Source organism: Aotus nancymaae, unplaced genomic scaffold (genome assembly GCF_030222135.1).
Source record: "Aotus nancymaae isolate 86718 unplaced genomic scaffold, 86718_ANA_hifiasm-v0.15.2.pri h1tg000012l, whole genome shotgun sequence".
Lineage (NCBI taxonomy): Eukaryota > Metazoa > Chordata > Mammalia > Primates > Aotidae > Aotus > Aotus nancymaae.
In genome coordinates this window covers 30,379,631-30,397,267 of record NW_026988423.1, presented here as the reverse complement: position 1 = coordinate 30,397,267, position 17,637 = coordinate 30,379,631, and the positions used below count along the sequence as shown (strand labels likewise).

The 17,637-nt window shown below is 50.9% G+C and overlaps 2 protein-coding genes across 6 annotated transcripts in view; one reads left to right on the top strand and one right to left on the bottom strand.

Annotated features, from left to right (window-relative positions):
• CDON (cell adhesion associated, oncogene regulated) overlaps positions 1–4,906 on the top strand; it is a 102,676-nt gene extending 97,770 nt beyond the window's left edge. For all 3 annotated transcript variants that reach the window (XM_012470171.3, XM_012470169.3, XM_064375554.1), the window contains 2 exons: positions 439–713; positions 1,304–4,906. In XM_012470171.3, the coding sequence (XP_012325594.3) occupies positions 439–713; positions 1,304–1,467 (439 nt within the window). In that variant the 3' untranslated portion in view covers positions 1,468–4,906. The remainder of the gene's footprint in view (positions 1–438; positions 714–1,303) is intronic.
• A 1,064-nt stretch (positions 4,907–5,970) lies between these two features.
• Positions 5,971–16,093, bottom strand: VSIG10L2 (V-set and immunoglobulin domain containing 10 like 2). Of its 3 annotated transcripts, XM_064375316.1 has the most exons (12): positions 16,000–16,093; positions 14,297–14,647; positions 13,748–14,023; positions 12,031–12,306; positions 11,184–11,432; positions 10,278–10,538; positions 8,652–8,942; positions 7,957–8,253; positions 7,169–7,291; positions 6,839–6,863; positions 6,682–6,734; positions 5,971–6,530 (listed from the first exon to the last, which is right to left on the bottom strand). In XM_064375316.1, exons 1-12 carry the CDS (start codon positions 16,079–16,081, stop codon positions 6,433–6,435), a joined length of 2,382 nt encoding a protein of 793 aa, XP_064231386.1. In that variant the 5' UTR covers positions 16,082–16,093; the 3' UTR covers positions 5,971–6,432. The 3 variants fall into 3 exon arrangements, with proteins under 3 accessions (XP_064231386.1, XP_064231387.1, XP_064231388.1); XM_064375317.1 differs by lacking the exons at positions 6,839–6,863; positions 7,169–7,291; positions 8,652–8,942; ... (3 more) ...; positions 14,297–14,647; positions 16,000–16,093 and having other exon boundaries at positions 8,129–8,253; positions 10,278–10,557; XM_064375318.1 differs by lacking the exons at positions 6,839–6,863; positions 7,169–7,291; positions 7,957–8,253; ... (4 more) ...; positions 14,297–14,647; positions 16,000–16,093 and having other exon boundaries at positions 10,278–10,557.
• Between the last annotated feature and the right edge of the window lie 1,544 nt (positions 16,094–17,637).

The window sequence follows — 17,637 nt, the reverse complement described above, 5'->3', positions numbered from 1 at the left end:
CACAAAGCAGTGTGTTTTTGGTTAACTTTCCTAAGGTCATTTCTTTCATGTGGCCCTACGTTTCTTAGCTTTCTGTTCTCATCATCTTCTTTTATTCCCTCATTCTTGCCAGTAGCTAATGGCCTTTTCCTTCTGGGTGCTACTCTGGGAGCCAGTTAATAATGAAATAGATGACTTCTGACAGTGGACTAAGACAAAGGAAGCCTATAGGACATCATATAAGGGTGCATTCTTAAGTAGTTTGCCTTTTGATGTATTCTCCTGTTGTATGGCACTTCCATTATAATTTTCAAATTCTCGATATTTCAGATCATAGTGAATCATTTAGTTGCTTTTAAGCATCAGCCTTTCTTAAGAGTCTGTGAATACAGAATACCAAAATAGGCTTATTTTAGTTATTGATTCCTCTAGACACAATTCTGTTTCTTTACTCTGCAGGTGTTTCACCAAAACCAACAGCACTTTCAGCAGCAGCCCTCTTCCTGTGGTCCCTGTGGTAGCACCTTATCCTCAGGGTGGTTTGGAAATGAAGCCCCTCAGTCACATGAAGATGCCTGTATGCCTGGCTTCCACAGTCCCTGATTGTGTCCAGTTGCCTGAGGAGGGCGTCAAGGACAATGTGGAACCAGTCCCTACTCAGCCTACTTGCTGTCAGGACAATGTAAATGACGTCAGCTCTGATCGCGCAGAAGATCCAGCAGAGCTCAGCAGAGGTCAGGGAGGCATGATCAACCTTAGGTTTCTAGATTGTCTTCAGTTAGCTAAGAGCTGTGTATGGGAAGGTGATGCTTTCAAAGTTTCCCCTCTATGATTAGTTTACATATTTCTTGGGAGACTGGGTGGGGTGCTGGGTACTTTAAGAAAAGATAATACTCAAAGGATTCTTTGAAATTCTGTTATTCCTCATGTCCTTCATCTCAGGCTGTCAATCCCATCACAATTTGGAAAATATATTTGGAAATAGGCTTTGATTTCATTTGTAGGGTGACAGAAGACTTGCTGGAAGAATGCATTTTGTGAACATGAGCCCCTTTTTCATTTGAGTTAGTTCTGCAGTTGTAACCTTTCTTTCAGGTGGTTATTTTAGGGCCTTTAAGGGGTTGTTTTAATCCTCAGATGAATTGTATAGCTATTCATGAGAGCCCAACTTTATTTTAAACCTTCTATCTCCCTCAAATTCAAACCAGACACAACCAGATTCTGCTTATGCTCATTTTTCTTTCTTCATTGCTCAAGTTTTTAGACTGCTTTGTAAAAATCAGCCTTTATCATTTCAATGCTCCCAAACCTTCCTGTGTTTCAGGAGACAGCTGTGCCCATTCAGAAACAGAGAACAACATTGTAAGTTGGAACCCTCTTATTTTGCCACCTATCTCAGAGGGCTGTGCTGAAAAGACAACACGGTCTCCGCCTGGCATTCCTTTAGACAGCCCGACAGAGGTCCTTCAGCAGCCCCAGGAAACCTGAGGATGTGCAAACAACCAGTCATGTTCCGACTTCAAGCCAGTAACTGCGCAAAACAGGCCTGGGAGTGAACTGAGTAAAGGACCTTCATTCAAATCAGAGAAAATCATTATTTATTTTTTTGTAGTAGTAATGTCATATGAATGTATCTTAAAATGTGTGCCTTTTTATATTATTTATGCCTAAATGTTTTCTTCCTTATTCCTTCCTCTCCCTCAGTAGGAAACAACCTTGTTTTGCATAGTATTCAGTCACCTGGAGGGCAGAGGGGTCCTTCCATGTTTTGTAACCGCTGTAGTGCAGCAAGAGCTCCTCATGCAAAAGATCCCATCTCTTGGCTGCTTCGGCTAGGAGGGCATGCAGGGGCCAATTGGAGGTTGCCACCAGCCAGGTTTTCAGGTGGAAAATGGTCTTTCAATAGTGTATTCTCAGACTTTTTTTTTTTTTTTTTTTTTGAGATAGACTCTTGCTCTGTCACCCATGCTAGAGTGCAGTGGTGCAATCTTGGCTCACTGCAACCTCCACCTCCCGGTTCAAGCAATTCCTGCCTCAGCCTCCCAAGTAGCTGGGATTACAGGCACCAGTCACCACACCCAGCTAATTTTTTTGTATTTTTAGTAGAGACGGGGTTTTACCTTGTTGGCCAGGCTGGTTTTGAATTCCTGACCTCAAGTGATCTGCCCGCCTCAGCCTCCCAAAATGTTAGGATTACAGGCGCGAGCCACCTGCCCGGCCTGTATTATCAGACTTTCTGAGAACACTTTGAAATCAACAATAGCAGACCTGGCTGATGAATTTTAGAAGAGTGCCTTCCACAAAAGTAGTAATGTGACCTGTTGACTTTCTCTCTATCTGCACGTGGGCACAAGTGATGTTCAGTTTGCTAGGCACTAGTCATAGCAGTGCTGTGGACACGGTGGACTGTAAGGTCTCATTGAATTACGGCAGTATGCAGAAAAGGAACCAAGGCCAGAGAGACAAATAGTGCCTAATGTCCCACTGCTTTAAAATTATATTAATTTATAAAATGGCCAGGATGGGGCTCTTTTCGTCTGTTTCTAAGAGTAGGAACAAAATAAGACATTAAGTGGTGGCTTGAAGAGAAAGACACATTTTCCCAAGAAAGAAAGGGGAGGGCTGCAGGGAGCCCACCTTGGTGGGAGCTCCCCAGTCTGTTGGATTAGCATAGGAGCACGCTTATGGTGCCATGATGCTGAAACTAGTCATCCCCCACTTCCAACACGGGCAGCAGCCTGCAGGTGTGAGTGTCGGAAAAGACTTACTTTGGAAGAAAAGGGTATTTTTCTGAAATTTCCTGATGTCTCTTTCGGAATGTCATCCTTGTAAACAGGCACCTAAAGCGCTGGTCAGCCGAGCTCCTGACCACGGCTGCCTCTGCATGACAAGGACATTTGCAGCTGCCTTTGGAAGGCTCTTCACATTAAAAAGCAATAATTATATAAATGTTTCATAGCTTGAGTCAAGCTTTCAAGGATCACTGCTCCCTTTTGCATTACGCATCCCTTTGGGGAGAGAAACAGAAAATTATTCTCTTTATATAGAGTCAAGCAATTCCAGCAGAAGTGAAGAAATGTTACAGTTTCCCAGAAATTGCAGTGGAATAGAATATAATCCTATGTTAACCAACTTTCTGTATAAATACATCAGTATTCCCTTACATATGTCTGTATATTTTACGATAGAAACTGTTAGTGAAAATGTGCTTGCTTAAGCTGGGTCACTATGCAAGAGTTACTTCCAGTAGAATGTAGTGGATATAATTCCATAGTCGGATATTAGGGATGCTGTAGACCCAACTTCTACATTCCACACGTCCGCGCCTGTAGTATACTGGATTTGTTCTTCATGTTACTTAGATCCAATTAGCTCTGGAGGGGGATAGCTGCATCCCTTATTTCTGTGACTAGCAAGGACAAAGTCCTAGCACACAGAATATGAAAACATACCCTGTGTTAGCCAATCAAGCTACAGCAATGCTGGCAGAAAGGGAGTTTCAGAAAACTGGGGAGTAAATGTCCATAGACATTGTGATTCAGGAAACAGGTGTATTAGCATGAGCCTTAGGTCATGAACTGCTTTTAAAGATGGAGTTTGAATGTGGGATCTGTCCATGAGGAAGAGAAGATGGCTTTACCTTTAGGACAGTCTCACTGTGGACTGCTTTATTTATATTGTTAGTAACGCTGTTTTAAGTGTTCTTTTTATTGTATTTTATTTATAAAAAATGCCTTTATATATTGAGATTATATATATATACACACACATACATATATATATATATATATATATATATATGTATGATTGCCTTTATGTTTAGGAGGTATGAATTCTCCCTAAGCGTGAGTTGGCTCTGAACTTTTATGCCCTGCACAGGCACCCAAACAGTCCTACCTAATGTCACTTCGCCAGGAAATGAGAGGACATGGTACAGTGTGGGAGACGGCACTAACACGTGTTGAATAACTACTGTGTACCAGGCACTGTGCTCGGTGCCTGTTACTGTTAACTCATTTAATCCTCACAATAAATCTACAAAGTTGGTGTTAAAATCCCCAAGTCACACAGTGAGCCATGGGGCCTGAATCTGAACCCAGTTTATCTGGAGCCATAATCTGGGCTCCTCCCATTTTTCCATACTGCTTTCCAAAAGCATTGCAGTTCACTCTTTGGATGGAACCAGTCCCATTCCATATGCTGTGATCTGCCCATGCCATGTAATTCCTCCGAGGCTGCAACTCTGCAGCCAGAGAGGCTTCCCTCTGGCCTCCACGGGCAGAGCTCTGCTTATGACTTCGTCTTCCAGGAGTCCACATTTCTCCCTTTGATGCCCCGTGTCTGTCATCCCCACCTGGAAATTTGATCTTCACTGCAGTCAGTGATCATGCATGAAATTGCTCAAGCCTCTTTATGTTCCTTCTCATCCAGAATTCTGTGTGATTGTTTTAGCACTAAACTGCCCCACTCCCACTGTATCATTTCACTGTCTCCTTTTAATGCTTCTCTTTCAGGTATGCGCTGACAGTCTGGTGACAGGTGCTGCCAGGGTGCAAGTTAAATTGCAATGTTCTAAACCTTTTGAAGTGTTCTTAGCAAAAGCCTTTCTTTCTGGGTTTTATTTTTGTCGAATGAGTCTATGAAGACCAGTGCATCCATCATTGGCTGATCGTGCCGCAGATCTCATTCCAGCTACAGTACTGCCCAGAAGTTAAGCTTATAATGGAATTTCACCTGTGTCGCTCTCTTTTAAAGTAATGACTTTGAGATGCATGCTTTGTATCATATTGAAAAGTATGTTTTATTTTCCTTAAAGTTGTAATATTATGTGTGAAACTGTACATATTTTAGATGATGTAGCTTTGGCAGGTTTCATTTGGTTGATATGATTTTATATTAAAAGAGAACACTGCTTTCATATAGCCTAGCCCCTGAAGGTGGGGATACTCCCTGTTTGTACAACGCTGCTTATCGTTTGTGATTGGGGTGGGTGAATGTCTTCCTCTGAAATTCTTTGGAACCTCCACCCCTGTCCTTCATGGAAAATCCCCTGTGCACACCCCTTCTGTTATGACTGCAGAGATCGAGGCCCTGAAGGAGCAGGATCTTGGGCAAGTGTTTTAGGGGAGGTTGAGAACATACCTGAGCCTGGGGGGCTGTGTGGAGACAGGCCCATTCCCTCGGGGCAACTCTGCATTTCTTTGGAAGGAAGGGAGGTGGGTAGGAGAGGAGCTTGGGAGGATGAGGAGGAGCGGTCCCTTCTCACACGTTGTCTATTTTTACCATTAACCTAGGGCCACCTTTTTATGAACTCCAGGTAGAAATTTAGCCTCCTTTTCAAGAAGCTTTTTTTTACTGCGCTAAGAAAATACACATCTCTAGGCTTCTGTGACCAAAAAGCCAACAAAGTCCTTTGCATCAGGTATGGCCTTTTTGTATTTTATTTCCCATATTTAAGTAGCCTTCCTTCAACCCTAGCCCCAGTCCTGAGAGCTTTGAGGGTTGCCGAAACCCCTTATCTAATAAAGTCTAACTGTGAGAACCACAGAATCTTCTTAAGTTTCTCAATTTTCTGTCTCCTTTGAGGCGCCACTTTCCTTGTGCTGGCGGGTCACCCGTTGACTTTCTTGCAGTTTCTTCTCGTTTGTGTCTCCTGCAGAGGTGGCTTGGAGTCCCAAGTCTTCAGTTCAACAAGCATTCATTTGTGTTTCCACCCAGATTTCGGACACACACGCAGACACACACACACACACACACACGCACACTTGAAGCTAGTGAGTCATGCTGGCAGCTGACAGTGTGACTCTGGAATAGCCCGGGGCTCTGTGGGCCAGCTCCCCCAGCGTGGGGACGGGAAGCCGCATCTGCAGTTCCTCTGCTCCGGTCTTGTGGGCTGGGACTCCTGGAGTCGGACCACTGCAGCGTCAGTGATGTTTCTAAGCTATGGTTGAGCAAATGAACACGCACCTACACACCCTGCTTCTTCCCACTAGCCAGACCTGGGACCCAGCAATCGGCCGCTCTCTGTGGGAGTTGCAATGGAAATAGCCCTCTATTAGTGTGGCATCAGCTATGATTTATTTAGGAATTGCTCCATCCACAGACTTTTTTCTGGAAGCAGCTGGTTTGCTCATACTTCTCTAGCACCAGAAACGGTTCCCAGTACCACGGCTTTCACTTGCCCTCAGACACCCAGCGATCCTCTCCCAGCTGTGGGTCCTCCTCCTCGTCCTGCCACCTCTGTCTTCCACAGGTTGGGCCAGGGCCTCTCTTGTAACCATGTCACTTAGGAGCACTGCATCTGGGCCTTGCACTGGTTGTAAAGACTGGGTATTAAGTGAAGTGGTAGTTGGTGTCTTAGCTACCTTGGTTTCACGACAAAGTCTGACAGAAGGGCTCTTCCCAAATCCCACCTGGCCTCCCTAAGCCTACATGCCTCTTCCTCTTTGGGCCTCATGGTGTTGCAGTCACGGTGATGGTGACATTCACTGGAGCATCTGTGGTTTCTTGTGCAGGATCCAAACCTGGGGTGGTGGTTGGTGTTTCAAGGCCTACAAAAAGCATATGTGGGCAAAGAACAGAGAGATGCCTTGGGAGTGTCCAAATGTTCCCAGAGCTTAACAGAGACCAAGCGTCACACTCGGCACTCAGCACTGGTCTCCTTGCACATGAGTTGTCTTTTTCAGATAAAGTCGTGCTTACCTGCCTGTGTCTCAGCGTCTTCTCTTGAACCCCTCTGTTGGTGCCTTTGCTCCCTGAGGGTGAAGTGGGAGAGTAAAGTTAGTGGCAACTCACTTCCCTTTCCTTTCCAACTGGAGGAAAGCCCTGGCCCCCAGGATGACTGGGGTTCCACACTCACATGGGAACAAGCAGTTGACCAAGGCCTGTAGGAAGGAAAAGAAAAGGAGCATTACTTGGCCTTCCCAGCAGAGATCCCAGGAGAATGGCCCTCTCTTTCCAGTGGGCTCTGTACTAGGGCCTCAGGAACCCAGAAGGGGATGACCCCAGGTGCCTGGGTTGGGTGTTAGGGGTTGGAGCCCCGAATGGCAACATCTAGCACTGGAAAGAGGGTGAGAATTAAGGAAGAGCCTAGATCTTCACCCCTGGGAGTGCTGCATCTCTCCTTTGGATAGGTCAGGGCTTGGCCCCTGTGTGGTCAAGCGGCCCCTCCCTTCTGATTCCCACTCACGAGGGAAAGTCTCCGGGTGCCGGGCAGCATACTGGAACACCAGTAGAGAGGCCACCGTGGCCACCACCATTCCTGTGCCTGCTGCACCCAACACCGCTGGATAGGCGCTGAAGGGGGGGTCCGCTAGGAGGGGAGAGCACAGGTTACACGGTTTAGAGCCACTGCAGAACCTGGGCCACAGTGGCTTGTAGAGAATCTCTAGGGTTCTGGGGAAGCGGTGCCCTGCTCACCCAGTTTCCCCTGCAGCTGATATGGGAGACCCAGAGAACCCGAAGATCAGGTCTCTCCCAAAGAAGGTGGCGCTGTGTCTGCCTAGTGCTCTGGGTTTGACTCCCCAGCCAAATCCCCTGTTTCTGGTGCTGAAGACAAGAGGCTGGTTATCTTGGTGGCTTGGGGCTGAAGGGAAGTATGCCATAAAAGAAGGAATTCCCAGGGTGGAGACAGGGTGGCAGGAAGCTGAGAGCCTGCCTGTAGCCCTGGAGGGCAGACTGAGGCACAGAGTGGGCTCCTGTTCTTAGTCACCAGCACCTTCTTCCTCTCTATTCTGATCACATGAATTAGGGTTCCTAACCCTGAGCCTGGAGCCTCCCAAGCCCTGCAGGGAAGGACGGGAAAGAGCAATGGAGATTATCTGAGGGGAGAGTGGAGAAGAGGATGGCTGGGGATAGGAGAATTCAGTAGGAAGGGAGCAGAGGAACAGAGGAGGGGATGCCCTGTGAAGAGGAAGATGAACCAGGGGCCAGTGCTTTGGAGAAAAGGTGAGTCCCTCCCTGGTGCTAGCCTGGCACCTGGTATCTTCACCTCAGAGGGATGTCCTGCAGTGTGGTGATTCAGAGCCAGGATGCGGAAGGCATAAAGGACCCCAGGGTCCAAGCCTCCCAGCCGCCGGCCTCGGCTCTCTGGCTCGATGTCACTAGCTGCTATCTCCCACGCCCCAGCTCCTGGGCCCAGGGCACTGGCCTTCCGCTGCACCAGGAAGCCCGTCAGGTTCCCAGGGCCTGCGATGGCCCATTGAAGCTGCACCTCCCTCCGGTGCCTCCCATAGGTCAGGCGTCTGATGGTGACGTTGGGAGGAGCTGGATATCCTGGGTGAGGGTGGGAACACAAAGGGGCCCTGTATACCTACAAGCATGTGTGCTTGTCCCCTCAGATTTGCTCCTGTTGAGAGGCAGCCTGGCAGTGTGGAAAAGGCACTGGATTTGCTGTGTAGACCTGAGAAGCCATCTTGTCCCATCAGTTTTCTCATCTATAAAATGAAAGGGAGGCGATCCTGCCTGCATGGAGTTCTACTGGCCAGTTTTGAAGCGTGCACCAGATTCATGCACACGTTGCCCATCTAGCACTTGAGTCCTGCCTATGCCCAAGCTCAAGCTTCCACATTTTGGAGCAGGGAATTCCTGTGCCTTTCCACTTAAAGCACTCTGTGGCTGCAGGCCTCCCAGCCCCCACCTCACCACACACACGCACTTCTCCCCTCACTCACTCAGGACCTCCAGCAGCACGCTCCGACTGCTGTTGCCCACGGCGTTGCGGGCCACGCATTGGTAGGTGCCCCTGTGGCGTGTCGGGTCAGCATCGCGGATGCCCAGGCGCAGCTGGGTACGCTCAGGGTGCAGCATGAATCCCAAAGTGCCCGGCTCCACCTGCTGTTGCTGAGGTCCCAGCCAGAGGAGCTGGGCAGGTGGCGTGCCCTGCCGGAGAGAGCACTCCAGCCAGACCTCTCCCCCCTCAAACACTGACACCCGGGGCTCAGCCACGTCCAACTGTGGGGCTTCTGCGGGAACAGAGAGGGTGAGGCTGGAGCAGGTCTCCTGTCTCTGGCTAGTGGGAGGGCTTGGGGGCAAGGTGCTGGCCAGCAGTGGAAGGGATGGAGAGGAGATGGAGCGGGAGTGCTGCGGAGTTGACAGTGAAGCTTGCCTGGGGCCAGTCTGCCTTCTCTTCAGGTTCCCATTCTATGCCAAGTTCCTGTCACAGTGTGACCCAGGGTTTGCTGATATATGATAAAATCAGCAGTGTTTCTCCCTGCTCCTTCCCTGCCCCACCCTAGACTTGGCTCCTGCAGGCAGGGGCCCTGCCTTACTCTTCTCTGCATGAAATGCCCTCTTGCAGCACCTGGCCTCCCTCCCCCTGGTGGCCCCCCACCTCCTGGCTGGCTCCAGGCATAGTGCTGGGCCCATAGCAGGTGCTCAGATTTTATGGACTGACTTATTAAAGACCCAGGCTCTCAGGTGTCAATGAATCTCATTCGATGGAATTTCTGGTCCTGAGACTGAGTAATAGGGAAGGAAATATTTGGGGTTGAGGCCTCCTTAGAGCCCTGAGAACATGCTAGTCACTAAGCCTTTGGAGACCAAGAGGTAAACCATTCTGTGTGAACCATTCTGTGTGAACTGTTGTATGTGACATCTTCTCTGTTCGCTTTTCTCACTTTTTTTTTTTAATTTTGATATTTAATTCTTTCTTCCTGGTTGCAGTAAATAGATTGGAAGAGCCAGATGAAGACAAGGAGGAACCAGACCAAAAACAAACGGAGTAAGAGAGGTAGAGAGAGACCTGACTTCTGAAACATTAATGCAAATCAAGAATAGAATCAGGCACCTCTCTTATGCAAATCCATGTAAGTGAGCAATCCAATATTGCAGTGACCAGCCACTTCAATACGAGCACTTGAGACATGGCCAATCCACATTGAGATGTGCAATAATTATCAATATACCAGATTTTAAAGACAAGATAAAAAGAATGTAAAATATCTCATCAATCTTTTATTATTACATGTTGAAATGATAACATTGGATATATTGAGTTAAATAAAGTGTTTCACTTGTTTCTTTTTTTAAAAAATGTGGCTGCTAGAATAATTTAAATCATATCTATGGCTCACATTGTATTTTTATTGCACAACTCTGACCTAGCCTAATCCCCTCATTTAATGGATCAAAGAAAACTTGAGTCCCTGGGAGCTCAGCTCCTACCTCCTAGCTTCCCCGTCCGCACTGACTCCCTTTCCAAGCCAGCACAGCCAGCCCCACAAGATCACTTTATCCTGGTTCCAAAGGGTTGCTCCTCCTGTCCCAGCCCCAGAACAAACTCACTAGCCCCTACTCACCCAGCCGTAGGTGGCAGTGGGGATCAGGGGTCCTGAGTAGGTGAGTGCCCCGGCAGGTGAACTCTTGGCCAGCCAGATCTTCCTGGGCCTGCAGGAGGTGAACAGCCATCGAGGAGCTGCTGCCTCCCAGGGGCTGCTGCTGTTCATCAAGCCAGCCCAGTGTGGCGGGGGGCTCGCCGCCAGGCCACTCACAACTCAGCATGATGAACTGGTCCCCCATCGTGGCTGTGCTCCAGCAGGTTGGCCTCCCGAGAGGCTCCCCTGGAAGGAATGATGGCTCCACATGGCCCCGTGGAAGGAGGAAGGGCTCGGCAGTTCCACCCTATCCCCCCTCCTTCATTTCTTCCTTCACTCCCTCCTTCCTCCTTTACTTCGTCACTCACTCATTCATATACTCATCATTTATTGATGGCTGATCATGTGTCAGGGAAATGGTGGGAACAGACACTAAACAATTATGATTTGATGTGTACTAGAATACAGACAAACTCTCTGGGGCTTCTGGAAAGAGGACAGGATGACATCTGAACTCTATCTTGGCTGATGGCTGGGAGTTTCTGGGCACTTGGTGGAGAGAATGCTGAGGGCAAATTTCAAGCCCAGCAAGTGACAGAGCAGCAGAAGTGTATGTAAGACGGTGAGAGCCTGCTGACCCTGTGGGCAGGGACAGTGGGGAGATGTCAGGGCTTCAAGCCGGAAGTGAGGAGGACAGAGCACAGTGTGGATGGGAAAGCTGGGAGATGGGCACTGAGTGCTGAGCACCGCCCACTTCCTTGTCACATGGCATATTTTGGAGCCTGTGGGTCTGGAGCACCACCCATGTCCCAGGCCCCCTGGCTCTCCCCTGACCTCTACCCACACTCTGCCTGGAATGTTAGAGCCCTGGGGTTTCCTGTGTCCACTCACAGAGCGTGACCGTGCAGAGGGCAGATGGTGCCAGGGCTGGGTGCTGGCCAGTACAGGTGAAGACGCTGCCACTGGGGAGCTGGGTGGCTGCATGACTCCAGGTGATGTTGCTGGGGGCAGTAGGGCCAGGTCCCTGGGGCCCTTCCCACTGCAGCTGGGCAGGTGGAAGCCCCCCAGGCCAGGTGCAGAGGAGAGTCACAGCCCCAGGGCCAGGAAGCACTGCACAGGAGGGCTGCCCCTCAGGGGGATCTGGATGGGGAAGCGGGTGAGGCGGGACTGGAGCAGACTCCACTGCCAGTGCCCTGCAGCCCCCAGGCCCAGGCAGGAGAGTCTGGAGGCCTGCGGTGTCAGTGGGTAGGGGAGGAGGGAGAAGTGGGTGAGGGGGAAAGATTCAGTCTTTCTGAGGGGCTGGTGAGGAACAGGCTGAGCTCTCAGGTCAGGGGCAGGAGGTTATGGGATGTGCAGGAGTTTGGGAGTCCCCAGGGAATCCCAGAGGCCCCTTGGAAGGCCCCATCTCCCATTCTCTTCTTTGCCCCTAGGCACCCAGGAGCCACACACCTTGCCTCACTGCCATCGCCCTTCTCTGTGCCTCAGTTCAGTCTGCAGGGCCATGGGAATAATCACTTTGTGGTGGGGGCTTCCCCCTCTCCCTTCCCCTTCCCACAATTTTCTTATCCTCTTTCCCTGCCCTCCAACTCCACTTGGTTTGGAGACATCCCTCCAGCAAGAGCAACTTAGACATGCCTCTCCACGGGGTGGCTGGATCTGCCAGAGAACAGGCCCACAGAGACTCCAGCGTGGGTCGCTCCCAGGCCAGGGCTGGGTGTCACCCGGCCCCCATACTCACAGTAGATGGTGAGCTGTATAGTAGTCTGGGTGCGGGTATCCAGGTAGCTGTTGCGGGCCAGGCAGGTGTACAGGCCCGTGTGGGCACGGCCAGCTCTGGTGATGACGTAGGTAGGCCCCGTGCGGACTTGCGTGTGGTCACGGAGCCACACATAGTGACTAGGAGGGTTGGAGGCAGCCAGGCAGCTCAAGGTCACCTCTTCCTTCTCACTGGCCCAGAAACCCTCCTCCGTGAGTCCCAGTGGCTCCACGGTGATCACAGGCTTGTCAGGACCATCTGGAGAGCAAGGAAGGCCCATTACACCTCCCCAACTTCATTCATTAATTCATGCACATGTTCATCTCTGAATGTATGCATTCATCAAGCTTACAGGCATGTAGTATGCACCATCCCGTGTCCACCCCGAGGCTAGGCCCTCCAGAAGCTCAGAGTCCAGGGGCTGTGGGCACAGTCCAGGGTACTCAGGGCTTGTGTGTGGAGGTGAGCACCCTGGGCTGTGGGGGCGTCCCCGAGGGACTGCTGAGTTGGGCCGAGGGGGGGCAGAAAAGAGGTAGGGGGGCAACGCTACCCACGTGCCTGAGACGGAGGGCTCTTGGGAGCAGACGTGTGGCCACTGCAGACTGCAGAAGTGAGACACCACAGTGGGACGACGCCCTGAGCGCTATCCCTCCTTTCACTTCCTTAGACTGCAGCTTCCCCTCTCTCCTGCGTTCCAAGCTCAGGGTCACCATCTTTGAAGCTCTCCCTGACTCCAAAAGAGTTCTGAATTCTCTGCCTGCTTCCAGTCTGCTCCTACCTCTCTCCCAAGAACTCTCCTGCTCTCCTGCCTCCTCAGCAGTCCTCAGTTCACAGTTTCCACAAACCGCCACCGTGGAGACAGACAAATAGGACACCATTCATCCTTGCTCCTTAAAATGTCTAAGGCCAGCACTGTCCAATAGGCAGATGCCAGCCATAGACTTCTTTAATGTTTTCTAGTAGGCAAATCTTAAAAAGTAAAAATGACGAAACCAACCCAATCAAGCAAAAAACAAAAACAAAAACCACCAATTGGTTTTTACTTTAAGGATATGTTATATTTAACCAAATAGATCCAGATTGTTATTTTAATATATAATCAATGTAAAAGTTACTGATGAGATATTTTCCATTCTTTCTTTCAAACTAAATCCTCAAAATCAAATGTGCCTTCCATGCCTACAGCACAGCTCAGTTTGGACTGGCTCCATCTCAAGTGACTGAAGATACACATGTGTGGCTGCCATATGGGACAGCAAGCTCCAGGCCACCCTGGTTTTCATCTTTCACCCGGGGCTCCTGATTTCTGACTTCAGGCTTGCTGCCCTCTCCTCCCACCGTGGCCCCACCCCCTGTCTCCTCAGGCTCTGTTGGTTTCTGAGAGCCCTCCAGGCTCAACCTAAAGGCAGGCTTTCCAGGCCACCTGTGAAATCCCGGGTGAAATTGTAAGCATGAACGTATGCACATTTTCCTGGAAAGGAGTGTCCGTGAACTTAAAAAGGCTAACATCCTGGAACTAGAGCTGCACTGGGCAGCAGGGGCATAGCACTCCATTACTCTTCCCTGCTGGAGTCTTTTAGAGAGTGGGGCACTCCCGCAGTGGAGGGATTTGGGGAGTTCTGAGGTGTGGCAGGCTGAGTGTGGATGGGGAGATGGGTGTCAGCCCTGACAGCAACCCCCCACCAACAGTCTGACTCACAGATGACGTCCAGGAAGGCCCCTTCACTGCTCAGCCTGTTCACGGAGTTGCGAGCGCTGCACATGTACCATCCCAGGTGCGTCCGGTTGACAGGGTCCAGCTGGAATAGCGGCTCCGTGACCCCCACCAGGGCCTCTCCAAGGCCTCGGGTTGCCCGATGCTGCCAGGCAAAGGTCACGGGTTCTGTGCCCTCCCGCACTGCACACGTGGCCACCACGGAGGCTCCCTCCACGGGAGATGGGTTACTCAGTCGCACTTGAGGCTTGGACACCGGCACTGGCCAGAGGAGGGAGAGGCCCAATGTGTTATTACAGACCCAGGCCGTGCCCAGCTGTGTCCAGCACCCCGACCCCTGCTGGCTAGGGACTCACCTGCCCAAACACCCTGAGCATCCCTTCCTTATCACCCCAGCATTTTTCAATCTCTGGAGTGGGACACCCTTTAGAACCAGGGCCCCCCCATACACACATACACAGAGAATGGGCAGCACACATGCAGAGAAATCCAAAGCAGCCCGAGGACCAACTGCAGCCCAGGCCAGGCCCTCACCAAGCACAGCCAGCATAAGGTGGGAGTAGGTGGTGTAGAGCTGGCCACTGGCCACGTGCAGAACCTGGCACAGGAAGTGGCCACGGGCACCCTCGCGAAGCTCCCCCAGCACCAGGCTGCTGTTCCTGAGACTCACGACTCCTAGAGCTGAGGCTACGGCCTCCACCTTGGACATGGCTCCATCCGTGATGGCCACTGGCCGGGGAACCAGGGAGCCCAGAGGAGTGAAGCTCCAGAGGACCAGCAGTGGGGCAGGCCCGGAGCTACAGGCCAGCTCCACGGAGCTGCCTCGTACTCCCTGGACGGACACCACCTCCTCTGCAGGGGAGTCGAGGGTCGGGTGGGGCTGGCCTGGGGAGAGAATGGGCACAGCAGGACTTCTGGGCTGCTCTGGGCTCTCCTGCACTCCCTGCCATGCCTAGAGCCTCTCTTTTTGGTTCCGCAGTCCCAAGAAAACCAAGCAAGTTTCAGGATGTCCACATAAAGGCATTTCTGGAATTGATGGGCAAGAGACAGTTTCTGTGGGAGCCTCTGGGGTTTCCTGTTTGGACGCACTGAAGGAGGGGTTGACTGAAGTCAGAGAATGGCCTGGAGCAGAGATCCCCACTCCTCATGAGTCACCAGATGATTGAAAAGGCAGGTTTGTGGGTATCACCCCAGACTATCGAGTCAGACCCCCCCAGTAATGGTGAGGGGGTCAGAGCCCAGGAATCTGTAATTGTAACAAGCACCCCAAGATCAGTCCTATGACGATGGTGACCCTAGAGACCCTGGAGATGATGACCTGCATGGCCACTGGCAGTCAGGGTCTGGAGTTCCCTGTGTAAGGATTCCAGGAGGGTCTCAGTGCTTGATCCCACCCTGCTCCAGTCCCATTGCAGCAAGGGAAGAGGACACCGCCTGCATCAGCCCATCTAGCATTCATTCAACTAAGTATAGAGTGCCAGGATCACAAGGACAAATGAGCCCCCCTTCCCGGCTCTCATGGAGCTCCCAGTCTACCGGGGACCGGCCATTAAGTAGTTCTTGTGGAGTAAGTCACTCAACAGGTGTTCTTGGCTTAGGGCCCAGCCCTCAGTCCCAGCCTAAGCCCAAGTACCATGTTCCCCGCTGTTCCCTCACATGTGGCCAGGGTGGGCCTCATGCCATAAAGTGCTGAGGGCCTCAGAAAATTTGCATGAAAATAAGTGCCTAGAAGGACAGCCAAGCCATTGGAGTAATTCACACTAGCTTCCATTTCCTAAATGCTTTCTTCCCTCCAGGCCCTGGGCTCTTCACATGAACTGCCGCTTTGCTAAAATATGTAACCCAGAAACCAATTTTTCCAACCCCACAGACATTGCTTTGGCCCAAGATGCCAGCATCTCTCACCTGGATTACTGCAATGATCTCCTGATTGCCCTCATCCTCCTCAAAACCAGAGAGCTTTCTGAAACCTAGGTCTGAGCATGCCACTCGTAAGCTTACCACCTGACAGTGGCTCTCAAGGTGACTTCAGCTTCTCAAGGTAAAACAGAGTGGTATCACCTACGTGGCACATAGTGGTCGCTCAGCGCAGCTAGTTAAATGCCTAGCCGATGAATGACTGAAGGACTTCATGGAATGGCTATGCAAGCGCAAAAGGAGAATCCCTAAGGAAGAGGCAGCAATAATGCGATGGGAGTGGAGAATGAACCCCCTGGGGGGATCTGAGTATCACTTACCTGAGGCCCTCAGATGTAGAAGGCAGAGGCGTATCAGCAGCAGGAGGCTGACAGGTTGGTGCTGGGCCCTCTGACCCACCATGGCCCCATCTCCCTAGTGGCCGCCCACCTGAGGCTCCTGCCTGACTTGTGGGCCCCTTCTACTCAGAGCAGAGCCCAGCCTTGGGAGGATGGGGGTCTGGCTCAGGTTGCCAACTTCAGCCCTGCCCATGCCTCCACCCCTGCTCTCCTGTTACCCTCAGTGCCTCGATGACTCGTGAATTATTTACCAGATGATTCACTCCATCCATAATGCAGAGCTGGGGAGGGTAGGATGTGGCTGGCGCAGACCCAGGGGAGAGGACCACGAGCTTCCTGTATTTTCATTTGAAGGATATTGTAAAATGAGAGTCAGTGGACAGAGTTGAGAAAGTCCCCTAAACTCTTCTGGTCCAATCACTGGAAGCCCAACCGATGATTCCTGATCACAGGGGCTGTGAGGTTCAAACACACCTTTCAGTGGAGCGGCAGGAGGAGCTGTGGAGTCAAACACAACCGGGGTTGGTGATAAACTGAGAAGCGAGAAACTTTCCTAGCCTCCCTGCGCTCTGGCTTCCTCACAGATAAGTGGGATAATGACACCTTCTTTGTTGCAAAGAGTATATTGTGAATATCAAATGACAAAACTTAAATTAGCATACATGGGCTTTTGGGTGCTGAAATGTGCTATTTCTTGAATCAAGTGAGGGTTACAGTTCATCAAGCTGTACATTTATTTTTTATGTACTTTACAAATCTTTGATGTAATTGTTTGATATCATTTGTACACATATGTGTTTGATATTCATGCCTGTTCATGCATGCACTCAGGAACACACACAGGTGAACAGTGCCTGGCGTGCAGTAGGTGCACCATCATGCTCCTAGTAGATTTGAAATATCAAGTCTGGACCTGGAGCTGGACGGGCCCCCAGCATTCCTGCTGTCCAGGGCTCTCTGAATTCTCCCTCTCTACTTCTCGGAGCATATCCTTTTGTCTAGCTGTCTCTGAACGACAGCCCGAGAGGGGATCAGATTTTTCCATCCTCTGGTGGCAAGGTTAGAGGGAGGATGAGATTCCTGAACTCCAGTGAGAAGGGGGATCTGATGTCTGGTTTCAGGTTATCCAAGGCTCAGCCAAGATAGGAGCTGTCAGAGTTGAATTCCAGGTGGCTCTTCCAGGGCCCAGAGATGTCACTGTGGCACTCTGGCTTCTCACTTGCCTGGGACAGTGACTGTATGGACAGACCCCTATCCCACTCTCACTCAATCCATGGCCAAAGCCCTTCCATGCCTTCCTCAGCGTCCTGAGTCCCCATCCCCTCCTAACTCAGCTATGGAGCACAACAGCAGGTGGTCGGTCCCTGAGAGTCAGGTTTGGCTACTCCTGGTGACCAGCCTATATGGGCCACTCATTTTGATTCCCGTGCTCCCCAAACTGGGAATGTCCTCAGAACCCCGTTAGATTTTCCTATGGAAATAAAGTGTGGGGAGCCGGCACCACTCTTCACCTCAGGGTGGCCGGGCTCTATCTCTGGAGAGAACAGGAGAATTCCAGCCCTGTGAATCGGGGGAGCTTTGAAGGATCCTCTGGCGGCAGCAAGAGCGTGTGCTGATGCA